The sequence below is a fragment of the Lolium rigidum genome, chromosome 4 (genome assembly GCF_022539505.1).
Source record: "Lolium rigidum isolate FL_2022 chromosome 4, APGP_CSIRO_Lrig_0.1, whole genome shotgun sequence".
In the NCBI taxonomy this organism is placed as follows: domain Eukaryota; kingdom Viridiplantae; phylum Streptophyta; class Magnoliopsida; order Poales; family Poaceae; genus Lolium; species Lolium rigidum.
The window spans coordinates 140,331,127-140,350,119 of record NC_061511.1 but is presented as its reverse complement, the minus strand read 5'-3'; the positions used below and the strand labels follow the sequence as shown (position 1 = coordinate 140,350,119).

The 18,993-nt window shown below is 44.1% G+C and overlaps 1 protein-coding gene and 1 pseudogene across 1 annotated transcript; both read left to right on the top strand.

Annotated features, from left to right (window-relative positions):
• Window positions 1–523: 523 nt before the first annotated feature.
• On the top strand, window positions 524–10,220 carry LOC124708474 (annotated as a pseudogene).
• A 5,092-nt stretch (window positions 10,221–15,312) lies between these two features.
• On the top strand, window positions 15,313–18,617 carry LOC124647568 (pentatricopeptide repeat-containing protein At2g20710, mitochondrial-like). Its single transcript, XM_047187489.1, has 4 exons — window positions 15,313–15,579; window positions 15,658–16,874; window positions 17,570–18,210; window positions 18,325–18,617. Exons 1-3 carry the CDS (start codon window positions 15,313–15,315, stop codon window positions 17,571–17,573), a joined length of 1,488 nt encoding a protein of 495 aa, XP_047043445.1. The 3' UTR covers window positions 17,574–18,210; window positions 18,325–18,617.
• Window positions 18,618–18,993: the final 376 nt, after the last annotated feature.

Below are 18,993 nucleotides of genomic sequence, written 5' to 3'. Positions count from 1 at the left end.
CCATTCCTTTCCATTCGGAGCCTAAACCAATCCCTCCCTGATATCATGGCTGCCTCACCGCCGCCGCCGACCACCGCCCGCCGGAACCGTAACCGCCGCGGCGAGCCGCCCTCGACCACGGCCTCTCCGCCGCCTCCGACCACCATCCGCCGGAACCCTCCCCGCCTCGGCAGGCCGCCGCCGACCCCGACTCCGGCCCGATCCACCAAACCCAAACCCAAATCCAAACCACTCTCACGCCTCCTCGACGAAGAAGCAGCAGCCACCGTCGCCGGCATTTCCCCCCCCCCCCCACCTCCTCCCACTCCCCCCGCCGACGCCGGCACTGCCCCTACTCCCCCTCCTCCTCCCACTCCCCCTGCCGACGCCGGCATTTCTCCAATCCCCCCTCCTCCTCCTCCTAACCCCACCGCCATCGCGCTTTCCTCCTCGTCGCAGTCGGCGGAGGAACGGCTGAAGGTGTACCTCCGCATCCGCCCCCTCCCGGCCCCGGAGCGGGAGCGCGGCGGCAAGCCTGGCGGTCGCCCCAAGGCCAAGGAGCAGCAGGCCAGGAAGCCACCCAAGCAGGCCGGGGACGGGGTCTGCCTCGTCGCCACGGGCCCCAACTCCGTCGCCCTCACCGTCCCGCAGTCCAAGCTCGTCGACCACAAGCGCGGCCGCACCGAGGTCTTCGACGGATTCTCCGCCGTCCTGCCACCCGACTGCTCGCAGGTATTATTGAAATCCCCCCCTTTTTTTCGAGAAAACGGAAGAGATTTTGCGTTTCATTTCATTGAACATGAAGACACCGGGGTACAACCTCTAGAAGGAGGGACACAAACACACGCGCACACGACCGTCCTGACCAAGCGACTACAACTTGGTAAGGAGGTGCCCTCTACAGACCGCAAAGACATTAGGCCTCGCCAAGCCTAGCCTCCAACCAAGAATGGCGAGGCAACGGGACTCGGGGCAGCAGGGCAGCGACACCGCCGTTGCAAGACGCCTCCGGGGACGTTTCATCTCAATGACTGCCTAGGCCGACGTACCTCGCACCCATTGTGCCTAGAGAGTTGGCAGGTGGGAGTCAGGGCTTCGGCAGGAACTGCTGTACAAGTGTCGGTGAAGTGCTCGCGCTGCGCTCCCTACGCCTCCAAGGAGGTAACCTCACCCTCGGGCTTCGCCGCTGACAGCGCAGGCTGCTGCCGCACAGGGATTTCGCCCCGACCCAAGAATGAGGACCTCCGATGACCATTCGATGCAGGGCAGACCAGAATTGACGAAGCAGGCCGCCGGAGAAGATCTTCACGCAGGGGGGAAGCCTAGGAACTTGTCTTCGCAGGAGGGGGCACTGACCCGTGCAGCGCCAACAGCCACCGCCGGAGCGCATCGAGCAGGCGAGTGCCTGCACCGCTCCACCGTGGACAATGGCCATCGCCGCACCGGCCCGCAGCTTCCGCCGCCGGGATTCAACGGGGCATAGCAGAGCAGCCGCCACGGCTCGCATGCCAGGCGACCTTGACCAGCGACGGACGGGAGGACGGTGGGAGGACGGAGATAGCGGGAGGGGCAGCCAGCAGGTCCCGCCGCCAGCGACTTCGCATGGATGTGGCCCGCCTGGCCTAGGTCAGGCCCAGATCGGGCCCTGGCGCCGCCTCCAGCAGGTGCGCCGCCACCGCCACCAGCCAGCACGCCGCGCAACCTCCTGGCGCCGCACCGCCGCGCCGAAGCCCGCATCCGCTGCTTTTACACCAAGCCGCCTCGCAGCCGCGCGATGTCACCTCTCCGTGCGAAGAAGCCCTGTCGGGGTGCGCCACACACGCAACCCCCCGCCTTTGGCGGCCGGGCGCCGCCACCACCGGAGTGGGGGTAGTTTTCTAGGGTTTGGTTGTCGCCTCCGGAGTCGCCCGCGTGAGCGACCCGGAAGGCAGGCGGAATTCTCTTCCAAAAAATTCAATCTTCTAATGATGACGATGATCCTCGCTTAGGGATCCTTTGGTTCATAGGATAGGAAAATCATAGGAATAGGAAAAACATAGGATTGAGTTTCATGGCTAGTTGAATCCTATAGAAGATGAGTTGTGTTTGATTGTGCCAAAGGAAATTTTCCATGAGGTATGACCTAATGTTTTATTCCTATAGGATTTGCACTACAAGATTCCTATATGATTAATTCCTATAGGATATGTTCCTATGAATCAAACAACTAGTGTAGGAAAAATTCCTATAGGATCTAAATCCTACACAATTCCCATACGTATCCTGTCAATCAAAGAAGCCCTTACTATACCCAAGAAAAGTACAAAAACAAAACCCTTACAAATCAGGTCCATTCCGACCTGCATTTGTCCACAAGGCCTACGATGTTCGATCCAGTGCCCGGATTAGAACATGTTTGACCTGCATCTGCGTCTAGGCATTTTGATGTTCAGTGTCCTTACAATATACTGCTTATTATTCACTGCAAGGTTGTATTAGTTGTACAGGACCATTTATTCTAGAACAGACATCTCTGTTTACCGGGCTGTTATTTTGATGATCTTGGTCCCCTCTCTGCCAATACATTTATTGAATGCTATTTAATTTCCCTCAACTCCATGCAGCATGACCTCTTCAGTCAAGTGATGAATCCGCTTGTGGATGACTTTTTGGGAGGAAAGAGTGGCCTCCTGGTTGCAATGGGTCCGACTGGGTCTGGGAAGACGCATACCGTCTTTGGCACTGCAAGACATCCTGGTATTGTACCTCTCACGCTACAGAAGATCTTCAATACGGCAGATGAAAGCGATGTTGGCAATCAACCGACAAGGTACACCTGTTTTGGTGTTTTTACTACCAAATTAGTACAGTTAGTTATGTATAAGCTGCATATAGTAATCGCGGGTCTGCTAGGATTGAGGAAAAATGATGCATCTCGAATCTAAATATACAATGGTTTATAAAATTATTTAAACATGCAAGTCTCTAATTTCTAAATCATAAGAAAGTACATTTCTGGATTTTAACCACAAACTTGTCCCTTTCAATTCATGCATATAAGTGGACCTTGGTTTCTATGTAATAATATGGTACCCTTGCCCATCCTTTCTCAAATATCTCTCACGATCTGCAAAAATGCAAATCCTCGCTAGATTTTGTAGCTGTGGTGGATGCTTTAAATTTCATTGCAACTGCTACTATCTCTTAACGAGTTCCATTTCATACTTCCAGATCGTTTTGCTTGTCAATGTTTGAGATACTTTCTGAAGGAAAAGCAGAAAGGATTCTCGACCTACTGTCTGATGCAACTGACCTTGTCCTCCAGCAGTCATCTATAATTAAAGGTCTTAAAGAGGTACCTTCAAAATAATCACTTTGAAATTTGAATTTTCCTGATGGGGACATATATATGTTTCCTCTGACATTAGTTCAAATTCTGTGACCGCAATTTCCTGATAATTTCAATTTGATGGTCAGAATTAAGATGAATGAGATGCCTATTTCCTGTCCTATAAGGATTTTGCACTTCTTGCTGTAACTAGCCTTAATTTCGGACCCGATAGATAGGGTCTTGGAAAGACACATGCCATTTGACTTGCATTGCACATCAATACTAATATTCTTAGTGTCATGCAATAAGTTGTTCGCTGCTTTGCAGGTGGATATTTCAAATTTCATGGATGCTGAGAGCTTAGTTTCACGTGGTATGCTTAAGCGTAGCACAGCTGCAACAAATGCTAACAGCGAGTCAAGGCATGTTTTCTATACACATTCGTTGACCTGATCTTTAATAAAAAAAATAACACTTTGTCCTGAATAATGGGCATTATTGTTTCATTATCTTTCCTCTCTAAGTCTCTGTGCCTTTTGTTTTTCTTCTCAATCTTTGTAGTTGTATATGATCATATTAAGATTAACTTCATACTGTGTTGCAGCCGATCACAGTGCATTATCACTGTACGTGCTACTCATAAAAATAATGACCTACAAAGTGAGCACCTAATTGGTGGATCTGTTCTGACCATAGCAGACCTTGCCGGCGCGGAGCGAAAAAAGAGCACCGGAAATATGGTCAGTTAATCTACCATTGTTTTAAGTACCTGTATTGTATAGCAACAATCCTGAAATCATGTCATGTCACTTTTTCTTGTACTGGATATTATCCTTGGTCTACATTAATTTGATCTTTCCCTCCAGGGTTCAAGGTTGTTAGAGAGTAATTTCATCAACAACACATCCATGGTTTTTGGGAACTGTTTGAGGGTACTTCCAATTGCCTTGTCTTTTGTACCTCCTTTTTCACAGCACCTGCTGCTTTCCAAATAATGTACTTTTTTTTTGCTTATTTCTATTTTAGTGAATTGTACCTGCCTGCTAATGATTGCCTTTTTCAACTCTGGCATCTGCAGGCTTTGTTAGATCATCAGAAAAATCAGAAGAAAACCTTGGAAAAACATTTCAAGAACTCAATGGTATATTAAATATTAATATCCAATTCATCAACGTTTGTAACACATACTTTTACTTGTAATTCTCTTTTTTATTTGTCCTAAATATTTTGCATTTTGATAGTTGACAAGGTACTTGAGAGATTATCTGGAAGGAAGGAAGAAAATGACACTTGTAAGACACTCTGACCTGAAATGATCTGCTTTTCACATCAACTGCTCCTGAAATGCCATTCTTGAACACTTGAATGTTCTATTGAATACACTTCATTTTATCAATAAAGAATGTTTTAAAATTCACTTCAAAAAGTAGGCAGGACTAGGGGAGCTCACAAGTGGGAGTTCCATGTGAGGAGTTTGGTGTGAGCACTCGTTATGCCCCACACAGGAATAATGGTTCCATGGATAACGGTATTGGGGCTAATTTTGGATGAGGCAGTTCCTAAAGAATTATTTTATTTGCATTTGTTATAATGTCCCAAAGTATAACTTCAGTGAGGTTGATGTGCATCTGTCATTGGCTATTGTGAAGGATAACTGAATGTTACCTTTTCAATCGAGGCACATTTTCACATGTCATTTGCAGTCTATATTTTGTATGCTGAAAGAGTTGTCAGTTCTCATTTGCAATATTACTCTGAGGTCTACAACAGTGTATATTGTCTATTGATTAGTTCACATTTTTAATTAGCATTTCTATTGTTTCTCAGATTTTGAACGTGAAACAAGGAGATGATGATTATTCGGATACATCATATTTGCTCAGACAAGCATCTCCTTACATGAAAATAAGGTATTATTATCTGAACAATGCTCTTTTATTCTCCACGTGTATTATCTTCTTAAGAAGAAAGGGGAGGAAAACATGGGAGTGTGATGCATCTTACTTCACTAATTAGAGTTATAACCTAGTCTTGTTTACGCAGATCAGTCCTAGTGTAACAGTTATCATATTTCCTATCAGGGTTAGATAAAAGAATGCAAGGAGCAAAAGTCCTATCTAAGCCTTGAATGGAGCCATTGACAGATATTTGTTTATTAATATGTCGCTTATAGAAATGCATAATTTTTATTTTATGGAATTAGAGAAAGAGGTGTAAGAAGACAAAAATCATAAAAGTTTCATTGCAAGAAATTAGGAACAAATAACACATGGGCTCAGGACATGACCTTTTAACAATTTTTTGTATGGCCTGTTTTCAATTGTCAAATGCAAGAGGGGATATAAGAGAGACTGGGGCAGGGAACATGAGCTTCTTTTGTCATTTCTAAATTCTGTTCCTCCCAATGTCAGAGTGAGCCTTACTATTTGGAAATATGATACTTCAGTATTACACCCTCTGTTCATTATTATAAGATGCTTTAGGTTTTTTCGAAAATGCATGTATCTAGATGCGTTTCAGTGTGTAGGTTCACTCATTTCGGTCTGTATCTAGTCCACATTGAATTATCTAGAACATCTTATAATAGTGAACTGAGGGAGTATGTTATGCAAGAGAGGCTTCTGATCTATAGGGTCATAGGAAGAAGCGCCAAATGAAAGGAAATGTGATGAAGGAAGTGAGCCTAGCTTTCTTAGGTGGGGAAGTGGATGTACAATCCCACCATCCCTGGGCTCAAGTCCTCAAGGACCTGAATTTGAGTCCCTATTTTCTCTAAACAAAAAATGAAAGCTAGATGAAAAAGGCATAGTATTAATTACCTAGTCCAATGGGATGCTTTTCAAGAATGTGCTTGCTCTTAAGACAAAACTTAAAGTGCTTAGTGTTGCTTAAGTTTATGTTGGTCATTCTGTTGCATTCGCCAGAAAACATTGATACACACATGCATTTATATCATTCATTCATTATCATGGATTATGAGTAACGACTAATCTAGACTAGTTGCTTGACTAGTCTATGAGTCTTAACTTGACTGTCGACTAGCTTGCTCGACTCGACTGTTTGTAGAGTTGAGCGGTCAAGCGACTAGTCATAGACTAATCTAGATTAGTCTTAGTATTTGAGTCGATTGACTCAATTTTGGCATGAATAAGTGAGGCTCTCGGCCCGCGGGATGGAAAGTTAGAACACTAGCTATTTCCAGGCTTGATTGGCGGCGGCCAGAAGCATTGTGACGCCCTCCCTCTGCTGGTTTTGCTCCTACCTGGTTGCCATATATGTACTAGCTACTGCTGAAGTACATGTCAACTAGTCCAGCAGTAGTCTAGACTAGTCACGACCAGTCCATGAGTCGGTACCCTGATGACTCGGCTCGACTTGTCGACTCGTAATCCTTGTTCATTATTCATTTTATTTCATGTTATCTTTTCAGATACACCAGCCTTGACGATTCTTCTGACTTGGCTTCCCAAAGAGAAGCAGTGTTTCCTTGATCTGCCAAGAAAACAAGAAAAGAAGAAAAGTTCATAAGCCTGAAGCTCTTACGGTACAAATTGCTGTTAATTTTCTAGTGATTTCAGCCCATTTAACTTCTGTACTGTGCAGAGCCTCCATTAATTACTGCGATCTTGAGATGTTTGGTTGTGGTGCATGTTGATTTCACAGTTTTGTTTTGGACAAATCTTTAAATATCTTAGCCTAGTCCCTCTATGAACTAAATGTTTATTGTTTTCTTCCATGTTGATCATATTTATTTGACCAATAACATCTCCCATATGATATGGTTCAAAACAACTACTCTTGTTTCCATAGAATGGAGTGCTATATCTTGAATGATCAATGTGCCAATTTTTAGTGTTAAGTTCAGAAACCTATACTAAGTAAGGACTCAAAGGGCCAAATATTCTATTGAGTGCCCTTGTCTCAAATATCCCATCATGTTTTAGTTTACAACTATTATTTCTGATTCATGATCTCTGGACTCTAGTAGAAACATGGAACATTTCATATCTTAGTTGGAGTTTTTGAATGAACCATCTGCTGTGTTATGTTCTGCAGGCTGAAGGAAAGGGCAGCGTTGATAAATCTGACGAAATTAAACTTTCTGAAAGAGGTTCTCTTTACCCTCACCATTATTTGATTTGTTTCAATGGCTCATCTCATGCATTTGGTTTTGACTAAGATCGCGGAGCTGATGATATTGTTGGCCTTTATGTCTTAGTTCTGATCCTGGTTCTTGAATCGTACTTTTGATTGCAAACCACATTGTTTGTATAATATACATCAACATGTCTTCAGCAATCAGTATATTAATAAGTAACTCTTATCGCGACATTCATCTAATATTATTTCTTTTTCATGTATGCCTACAGATGAATTTCTCAATTCAGAGCTGCAAAGAGTGTCCCGAAATGAACAAATAATGAAGAACCTTTTCAGGGCCCTATGGGCTGTTTCAAAACAAAAACTTATGGTAATCTGCAGTAGATTTTGTTTCTTATGTATGTTTAGTTTGCTGAAGCTCTTTAGTATGGTAATCTCTGTGGAGGGCTAATATAGTCAGCATACTGATGCAATCTACTTCTTGTACAACTCATTATTGTAAACGTAGCAATCCTGATGTTTTGTGATTGTTTATAGTTGTTAAGTAAATTGGCAAATTCTTCTGATAAACTTCCTTTCTAATTCGCCTCTATCCATGTATTTTATTAGGAATCCGAGAGCGCTGCTAGAAGCATGAAAGAATTGCTCAGTGAGAAAGACATCCAAATTAGAGAGCTGAAAAAGGAGTTGAATGACCTGAAGTCTTGTTCACATGAGAAGCTTCCAGTTGCTGAAGATACCCATTTGGAGCAAAATGATGCTGTATCCCCTGGTCAAGCTGATCTAAGCTCGGCTTCTCAATCTAATCAAACTGACCTGGGATCCAGTGACGTTGCATTTGATGATTTCCATGTAAGTTAAGGAGACTTCAACTTATAGTACCTGACTTTTACTGTTTATTTAGTGCCTTGTGTTTTCATGATATATGACTTGGAAACTGGAGGTAGGGTTGGGTAGTTTTCTGCTATTCCAAACAATAGTTAAATATGCTTTTGTTTGTTCTACAGTTGGGCACTGAGTTAGTAGTAGAAGAGGTCTCAGAAGAATTCACATGTTACGATTCTGAAAAATCTTCAGCTAATTCTGACAAGAAAGGTTTGTATGTTCACAACAAACGCGTCCTGCTCCATACCATCAAATGGTTGTTTGGGTTCTGAATCCATTTTTTATAACAGGGAAGTTCGTTGACTGTGATACCTCTGTTACTAACTTGATAGAGGATCAAGAGTTGAACTCGAGATCTCTGAAGGTTTGATAGTTATCCTTTGACTTTCTGCACTCCCTTATGACCACATAGTTCACCATTGTGATGCTACCTAGTGTCAAGTAAAGTCGCCGAATCTTGTACTGATAGACAATATCCTCATATTTTCTAGACAGAGGAACCGTGTACTTCTGATGCGTTTGTTCCCAAGTGCAATGTCCAAAAGGAAAGTACTGAGGTGAACAATTTTCTTTCACTTTCTATTGTATGTAGAAGTTGTTTCGTGTTGCATTAAGCATAGCTCTTGTGCTGAGAAATTCGAAGGATGGTTGATGGAGCACAATTAATAATACTACTCCCTCCGTCTATTAAAAGGTGTCGAAGGTTTCTCTAAATTTAGATGTATCTATACACTAAAAAGTGTCTAGATGCATTTGAATTTAGACAAAATTTTGACATCCTTTTATCGACAGAGGTAGTACATATGCTCGCAATACAACTGGGAAAACATTTTTTTAACCTTCTTAGCCTCTTATTTCAGATAATGGGACAAATGGTTGATAAGAAATTGGATAATTCTGAGAGGTTTTCTGAACAAGCATCTGTGCATGATGGTGCTGTAACACATGCAACCAGTCATTTGGATCATCCATCTGATCAAAGCTTTACAGGTTGGTTATATTTCTCTGGTTTTTCTTCTTGCTGAATAATTTAACATGCTAACATCCACGGGAATTAGAAATCATATATTATAATGGTGCGCAAACTGAATCTCCACTTTGCATGACAGCTCTTAAACTGCTCGACAATAACTGAAATACAAGTACCATTTCTGCAGATCATCATATACTTCCATGTATAAAGCGTGAACATGCCAGCCTGTCCGCACATGGTTGTGGTCCCATGGAACAAAGTGAAGAAGAGTTAAGCAAACTGGAGGATAGTCAACATGGTGTTGATGTAAAAGGTTCAAAGTTGTTTCTTATGCCTGTTATTGTTGTTGGTAATGATGCACTTTGTTTAAGAAATTACCTGATCTTTGAACAGAAATGAAGCATCTGCATGCCGAAGGAACTACAGATGAGAAAGAGAACTGTCCATCACAAGTAATTAAAGATAAAAAGGAGGACCATCAGGCAGAAGGAATCACAGATAAAAAAGAGGACCTTTCTGCTTCCCAGCCTAGCAAGACAAAGAGAAGTACAAGGTGAGTGAGTGTAGTTACTGCAAGAGGAGATGCTTGCTTGTAGGAATCAGCTTGATAGTAAACATTTTTACAACAACCTGTGGGTGTGGTTTCGTAAAAGCAGGAGGTTGCTGCCGGTATCGGCCATGATGCTAAAAGAGTTCACCGGGCCCAACATGGATGTTGCCGTGGATGCGAAGAGGGCAGCGGTACATCTTTCTCACAACCTCTATATGAATGTGCTTGGATTTGGGGTCTACGAATTTGTAACTTGTGTTGGTAATGCAGGATGTAGGCGGTAAATCGTCAGGTGAGGCTGCTCCAGGTGGGAGATCGGAGAAGCTAATTCAGCTGCTGAGAGCCCGTCCGGTCACCAAGACTCACCACCGTAGCTAAGCAGTAGAGTAGAATTTCTTTTTTGTTTTGTTTAGGAAGAGAAAAGTGGCATAATAGCAATGTTAAGGAAATCGGTAATCGTTAACTGCTCGGTCGGCTTGGGAGCAGCGATTAATCGGAATTCGGACAATTAACTGATTTAATCGGTCGGCTATTAATCGGTGCAACATACACAAATTAGCACTTAAAAATAGTTTATATAAGAAAAATAATAGTATATAAGCCTCTATATGCCTGTCCCTACTTGTCTAGAGCCTAAAATCTCAGAAAACATGTACTCTTCTCCTCCGTGACCTAATCTTCAAGGTCACGAGCGCATCAGCGATCCACTAGCCGAAGTCGCGTTCCTTCCTTCCACTTCTTCTCCTCTCACATCTGAAGTTTATCTTCTCCCACCACCTACCTAGGGTACGACCCCTCTTACACCTCAACTACCTAACCTTTTGAAGGAATCCTCGAGCTCCTGCACGAGCTCCTGTATATGAGGTGTGGGCAACTGCGAGCAACTGGTCTAGGAGGGCAAGTAACTAGTTGGCGATAGTGGAAATCGAGCTGCTGGAGGCTGCAATCAAGCGGGAGCTTCGCAAAACCTACTTTATTGGGAAGGGGTAGCGCCTGTACTAGCAATATGCATTGAAAATTTTGTAACTTTTTTGTCCAAGTGTAGTAGTTAATCGGGAACATACCTAGTAATCGGACTTTCAGTATGATTAATCGGGCTAAAGGATTAACACAAGCGATTAATGATAATCGACACGGTCAGACCCCTAGTAGCGATTAATCGGCCTAGTAATCGCTGAATCGGCCTAGTTTTTGAACAGTGCATAATAGATAGTGAAATCATGATCACTTTGTGCTTTGTCTATATCTCCACGCTGCTTGCTTTTCTATGACTTCTGTGAACCCGGTTTAAGGCCAATCATCAGATGAAAGGGAAAATTTGAAGTCCCTGTCAGAGCCAGGTTCTGTAAATCTGTTTATGTGCTCATAAATTTCAGTGGCCATAATCCAAGACAAAAGTTCTGCTCTCGTCCTCTCCTACACAACACAGCAGAGAAACGGGTTCCCTTCCACTTCAGCGGTGGGTGAGGGGAACCTTGGCAACTTGTGTCAGGCCTGTAAATAAGGGCAGGTCTAGGTTTTTTGAGTGGGGTTGTATGGTGGCATTGGCGACATAGGGTCAAAGTGTACAACTCGCCAGGATTCCATCGTCTTGCTTGTGCTTGGGAGTGAATTACGACATCACTTGGGCCTTCCACAACGTTGTGATTTTTCGGTGCCCAAACCAGTTTGGGCATCAATCATCGGTGCCCTCACGTTGTGGAGCCGGTGCCCCAACAAAAATTTCAAGGATCGGAGCACGTAGAGTAACCGATGCCCAAACTCAGGTAGGATTAAAATATTATTCTTTCCTATGCCAGCACGACAAGCATTCCCTCTATGCATGCAAGAGGTACAGCTTTTCCCTATGATCAGTTCAGCTCAATGTATATTTTATCAATGTGGGATCAGCCATGCGGTGCCCTCCGTTGTGCAGCCGGTGCCACAAAAATTATATTGGGCATCGGTGGTGACATGTCAACCTTTTGAGAAACTGGGCACCGGCAACACTGTGGAGGGCCTTATCCTATCTGACTATGTTTATTAGGTTAGCCCGTTTTCTCGATTTCTACATCTGATTATAAAAGTTTTAAGCAACAATAAACTAATCCTAAAAATCTAGGCACTCCCTCTGACGGGGGAGTAAAAAATACTACGTTTTTTTTTTTGAAATTATTCATGGCATGGAAGTTCATTGTGTTATCTTAAGATATCTTTCTTTTAACCTTGTGCAGCCATTTCGATTTTCGAAACATTACACTTTTTTCTCTTCTTCTGTACCCAATATTTGTATTAGATAGGTTTAGCAAACTAAATTTGTTCTTTTGAAAATTCAAAAAATCTTTAGATCAACCATGCATAAGAGTATCTCCAACAAAAAAAGAAACACATTGGGCAAAAAACAGTCTCCAATAGATGCCCAAACCCAAAAAAAACAAGGCCTATTTTTTTTTTACAACACGCCCTAAAATTTGTTTTTGCTGATGTAAATATAAGGCACCAAAGCTAGTTTTACAATGAGCTCTAAAACAAATATTCAGCCGCTCGCAGCCCAATCGCCAATTGCCACTTCCGAGCACTCTTCACCGTTGGATTACATGTTTGAGTGATCCTATTTTACATCATCTAATTGCTGCCCAAAATTTGATGCCCAAAAAAGTGGCAAAACACAAAAATTTATGCCCTACAATCCAGATTTTTTTGAGTGATCAACAGAATAAGCTAAAACATGCGCTGCAACATTCTGCGAGCGGTAAACATGAGTGGAACTAGATTGGAAAGAAGAGAGCAGCCTCTTGATATCTTCGATCACAAACCCACAAGCCGATCGGTCCTTCCCAGGCGAATTCACACGCTGGACCACCGAAAGACAATTAGTTGCGCAAATAAAGTTGTCAAAACCTTCCCCTCTCGCAAAGGAGAGAGCGCACCTGATCGCCATTGCTTTCGCTATCTCTGGGACTGTGACATTTGGGAACTTGTCGCATCATGCTGCTATGCAATCCCCAGAGTGATCGCGCACCACAATTCCAACCCCCATACTTTGGGAGGAAGAGAACAAAGCCGCGTCGACATTAATCATCAGAGTACCTTCCATTGGCGGAGACCAAGATGCTGCTGAAGAGGTCTCCCACCTGGGGCTGGTACAAGACTGGTACATATGTGTCTGAATCATATCGACATAGGCAATCACCCTTCTGGCCACCCCTATGGATTAACAACACCGCCTTTTTCTCGCAGCTTGTTCCTCGTGTCCCATCATGCCAGAACGTCACAACGAGAGTAGTGGCTTGTTCTTTAGTGCATCGAGCCAGAAAGTCGAAAAGCCACAATTTAGGGGAGGTGAAACTCCTACGATTGAGCTGGATTCCAATGTGTCCCTTCACACCATCCCAAACTGCACGAGCAAAGGGGCAAAACAACAAAGCACGTTTGACGTTTTCTTCAACAGAGCAATCTATACACGCCGTTGAAGAGGGCACATGCCGTCTCTGGAATTGCTGACCACTTGGTAGACAATTATGAGCGAAAAGCCAAAGAGTGATATGCATTTTCGCTGGCGCCTGAATAGCCCACAATGCCTTCCAGATTTTCTCCTCATCGCCGACCTCCGAAGACATGCCCCGGCCCTGGCGGCTACATTCCACATGGACAGCTTCATGACGGGCCAGACTATAAGCCGATCGAACGGAATAACCACCGTGTCTGGTATGCGGCCACAAGAGGAAATCTTCATCGCGGTGACGGCTAATTGGCAGCTGTAAAATCTGCAAAGCCACATCCTCTGCAAACCAAGATTTGACGTGGTCCACATCCCATGAGTACCCATCAGCAGCAAACAAGGATGCTACCTTCAGATTATCACAAAGAGGAGTCAGAGAACTTAGTGCACAAGGATCGTGCCAGGGATCCAGTAGTCCTTCATGATATTGATCGATAAGCCATTACCAATCCTCCATAGAGCACCTCTTTTCACCAAATCCCTTCCATGCAAAATATTGCACCAAGTATAGGATGCCGAGCGAGGACAGGAAGCAGACCAAAAATCACAGTTCGGGAAGTACCTTCCTTTTAACACCCTCGCGCATAGAGAAGAAGGATCCGTAAGCAAACGCCAACACTACCGATCCAACATCGCCTGGTTGAATAATTCCAGGTCACGAAAGCCCATCCCACCTAGATTTTTAGGTGTAGATAGCCAACTCCAAGAACGCCAATGCATTTTCCTTCTACCATCTTTAAAACCCCACCACTGATTAGCTATTCGCAAATAGCCACTGGTAATTCAAAACAGCTCATAACATATGTAGGGATCGTCTGGATAACAACCTTGGGCATCACCTCATTACCTTTCCTAGAAAGCGGCCGATCCGACAATCCGTTGATCCGTCTCCACATCCGATCAAAGAGATATCTGAACGTGGCAATGGGAGAGCGTCCAATCTGATTAGGCATACCGAGATACGAGTCTTGAAGAGATTCGTTACACCAAGCTTTTGTTTGACTTCAATCTTGACTTCCTCTTGGCAGCCGTTCCCAAAGAAAATTGTGGATTTATCCAAATTAACTTTCTGTCCTGATCCCTCACAATACAGATTCAGAGTCCGGTGTAACACATCAACACTTTTCTTATCACTTCTGACAAAGAAAATACTATCGTCCGCAAACAGTAGATGAGATATAGAAGGACCAAATCGACCATTTTTAATTCCTTGTAGTTCACCCTGGACCTCCTGTTTTTGCAGAAGACACGACAGACCTTCCGTGCATAGAAGAAAAAGATAGGGGCTGATGGGGTCACCCTGACGAATGCCTCTTGTAGGCACCACTGGATCGGTTAGTTCACCATTTACACGAACTGCATACCTTACCGAGGTGACACATCTCATAACTGAGTCTATCCATGTCTCAGTGAAACCCAATTCGGCAAGACACCCGCGTAAATAATTCCACTCTACTCGATCATATGCCTTCATCATGTCGATCTTTAGAGCGAAAAAGGCCTCTTTGCATGTTGTTTCCTGATAGTATGAAGACACTCAAAAGCAATCAGTGCATTATCGGTCATCAATCTACCAGGGATAAAAGCACTTTGATTTTCAGACACAACATCCGGTAAGACAAGTTTCAAACGATTGGCCAGCACCTTTGAAGCAATCTTGTACACTACATTACATAAACTGATGGGGCGAAAGTTCTTCAACACCTGAGGATTTGTGGTCTTTGGAATAAGAACCACAACCGAGTCGCAAAAACCTTCAGGAATAGGATCACCTGATAAGAAACTCCGTACAGCAGTGCAAATCTCAATTTTGAGAAATTCCCAACGCGTCTGGTAGAAGAGTGCCGGAAAAACATCCGGTCCCTCTAATTTCCTCATCAGTATAAGACAGATTCAAAGATTCATTCATTTCAGCTGTCACCTTTCGAGGAATGGCATCAAGGACAGAAAAGCCCATTTAACAGCCCAATCCCCTTTCCCCAAACCCTCACACTCCGCCGCCCGCACCAAACCGCCGGAGCGCCCGCGCCACCATGCACCGCCTCCTTCCTCCTCGCGTCGGCCTGCTCCGACGCCTCTCCACGGCCGCCGAGGCCGCCGCCTCCCCTCCCCATCCACCACCGCAGCCGCGGGCCGACACCCTGTATCTACGGGTCGCTGCCGCAGTGATCCCGCGCATCCCGCTGACCCCCGTGCTGGAGCAATGGGCCGTCGCCGAGGGCCGCCCCGTCGAGAAGCACGACCTCCAGGCTATCATCAAGAAGCTCGTCCTCCGCCGCCGCTTCTCCCACGCGCTTGAGGTCTCAATCACCCTAACCCCGAAGCGAACACTCTGTGTGCGTGCACCTCGCTTTTGCTGATTCGTTGTGCTCTTGCAGCTGTCCCTGTGGATGACCGACCGGCGGCACTTCCCCCTGTCGCCCGGCGACGTCGCCTACCGGCTGGAGCTGCTCACCAAGGTGCACGGCCTCCAGAGTGCCGTGGCCTACTTCGGGGGCTTGTCAGTTCAGCTCAAGAAACCTCAGTGCTACGGCTCCCTCCTGAAATGCTATGCGGAGGCCAAGTCCGTCGACGAGGCTGAAAAGCTCTTTGCGGAGATGCAGAAGATGGGGATGATGAGTTCATATCCTTACAATGTGATGATGAAGCTTTACTTGGAGCTCGGGCAGGTTGAGAGGGTGCGCACCATGTACAAGGCTATGGAGGAGAGTGGCATCAAGCCTGATGTATTCACTGTCGACACTCTGTTGAAGGTGTATGCAGCTGCTGAAGATCTCAATCGGGTTGAGGAACTTCTAGAGAAGTCCGATCCGAAGATGCTGAGTTGGCATTCACATGCCAGTGTAGCCAGGCTTTTCATGAAAGCCGGGCTCCAAGGAAGGGCCCTGCAGGCTGTTGAGGAATCTGAAAAGCGGATTAGTCCGAAGAATGGCAGGGTTGCATACGGGTTCTTGCTTTCTATGTGTGCTGATTTGGGAATGAGTAGTGAGGTGGACCGCATTTGGAATGCCTATAAGTCCAAAGTGCCGACATGCAACTCGATGTATATGTGCAGGATAAGTGTGCTGCTTAAGATGAATGACATCGATGGAGCTGAGAAAGCCTTCAGAGAGTGGGAAAGTAGGCATGTTCACCATGATATCCGGTTAACTAACCTACTGCTAAATGGCTACTGTGCAAATGGCCTTATGGAGAAAGCAGAAGCTCTCGTGGATGAAGCCATCGCCAAAGGGAGGACACCTTACGCTAATACTTGGTATAAACTGGCTGGTGGGTTTTTCAAGGATGGCCAGGTGTCAAAGGCGGTGGATATGACAAGGAAAGCTCTTGCTTCCGCAACTTTTGGATGGGAACCTGACCAGACAAATGTGCTAATGAGTCTGGAATATTTCACGGAGCAAAAGAATATTAAAGCAGCTGAGGAAATAGCAAGCCAGCTGCGGAGTTTGGTACCTTTGACAAGGGAGGTTTACCATGGTTTACTGAAGACATATGTTCATGCAGGACAGCCAGTGTCAGATTTACTTGATCGCATGAATAAAGATGGTTTTGAGGCTAATGAAGAAACAGATAGAATCATTGCTGGAATATGCCGGTAGATATGCGCAGGTTCCTATTATTGAACAATTTCTTTGGTTGTTTTGCTAGTTTGATTTCCTCCAGTGCTTAGTGCTTACCTAAGGCATTGCACTTTTTTAACCTTCTATGTGATGGCCTCACAGGGCAGAGTGGATATCAAATACTCCCTCCGTCCACAAAAGGATGTCTCAACTTTGTCTAAATTTGCATGTACCTACACACTAAAACATGTCTAAATACATGATATTTTGATAAAGGTGAGACATCCATTTTAGGATGGAGGGAGTATATCGTTAGAGTATGGTCATTTCAATTAATACGGAGAGCTGTATTTTTGTTAGTATCAGATAAAATATCATGTAATGCAATTTTTCAGTAGTCTCGCAAATCATTCTGTTAAGTCATTCTCCTTAATTCCATCTCAATTTATACATTTTTTTACTTAAGATATCAGTATGGCTTATCTTCATCATATTCTTCCACTTGAGGCCTAACTGATATCTTTTCAGTAGTCCCCTATGTTTTTTCTGTTTTCGTGGCATTCAAAAGTTCCAATTGGAACACGTCTGGCAGAAGCTGGTAGCTTGATAATGATTGTATAATAAACCTGAGAATGTAGGCAAATCTCATGATAGCTTCTTATTGAAGTAAATTGCACAATAACCTTTCATTCTTTGCTTGAAGTACTTGTGTTTTTTTCTCTCTGGACAGATGACTCTTCCAATATGGGAGAGATGGCTGATTTTATTTTGGATCTAGGCGGTGGCAAGTTGTGCCTGTAATGGCCTTCATTTTGTCAATCCGGACCACTAGCATCAGCAACGCCTTTTATCTGTCACTTACCAAGCAAGCCAGGGGGAATCATGATTGGGATCACTTTGAAAAGTAGCCAAGACTGGATGGGGATAACAATCAAAGTTGCTGCTGCAATGAAGTGTGGTGAACTGTTTCAGTATATGGCTGGTAATTCTTGTATTTCAACCATTACTTGGGCACATGTTAATTTCTGACTTTCGACCAAAAATGTAGTTCCTTTCCCATGAAAGTGAACAGTTAGAACTTAGAAGTAGTGCGCATTTCACATTCGCAAACCCAGTTTGATTCCTGTAATCTGCGGCACTTCATGTGGGATGACCAGATGAGGCAGTAATATGCCACTCACTAGAATTGCATCATGGTATTTACTTTCAGGCCTAGCTTTTTGAGAAAATAATATAAGCATCGAAGTTAACTTATACACGAGAACCTTATCAGAACATTGGAGAACATGTGTTGTTGTTTTCCAAGATTGCCCCCCGCCCTCCTGATGGGGACATGCCAGCGAAAGGATTTTTTCCCCCTCCAAGCAACAGGTACACTTTCTCTGTTTCTCTATGGCTCATTGTGAAGCCACGCGTATTGAGTTGTGTTGCTTTCACTTCAAAAGGAAATAAGAAATATTTGTTGATATGTATTTCATTTTGTAGGGTGTGTTCAGTACTCCAGTCAGCCATCAACCACCCATCCATCGTCCATGAAGACCATGTGATATGAATACATCCTCTATGAATGAGCGTGTGATCTTCCTCTTGGGTGTACGCTGGCTGCTGTATATCCACGGTGAAGATCGAAGATTTTAAATTTGATATTAAAATGTGAGACGTGGATTCTCAAACGCTGTATCACAACAAAATGCTACAATATTTTCATTTTTCTTTGGTTGCGTAGGGTCATAGTTTTGCGCATATAAAATTCTCACCAGCATCAAGGTGTAACCGGATCTTTGCTCAAAGAATGTTTTAGTAGATCATCCTATGCGTGGTGCAACGAGAGGTTGTCGACAGATGAATTACAGGTATAAACCTGTCTCGAGCTGTGGTGCAAACTCTGAATTGCCAATGATCATGCTATGCTGTGGCGATTCCCACGTTCCAATGTCGACATATTTGTATTAGACGACTGAATTTATTTACTACTGGTTTCTTCTGCAAAAACGTGTACTCTTTTTTATCCTCAACCTTCAACTGATGAATCAAGAACACGAGAAGCTACTCTATATGTTTTTGATTTTATAAACTTCACGTTCAGTTGTGCACGATCAGAAAAGTCGGCACTCAACAATTTGTCATAAAATTTACAATCAGCAGCCAAAACGA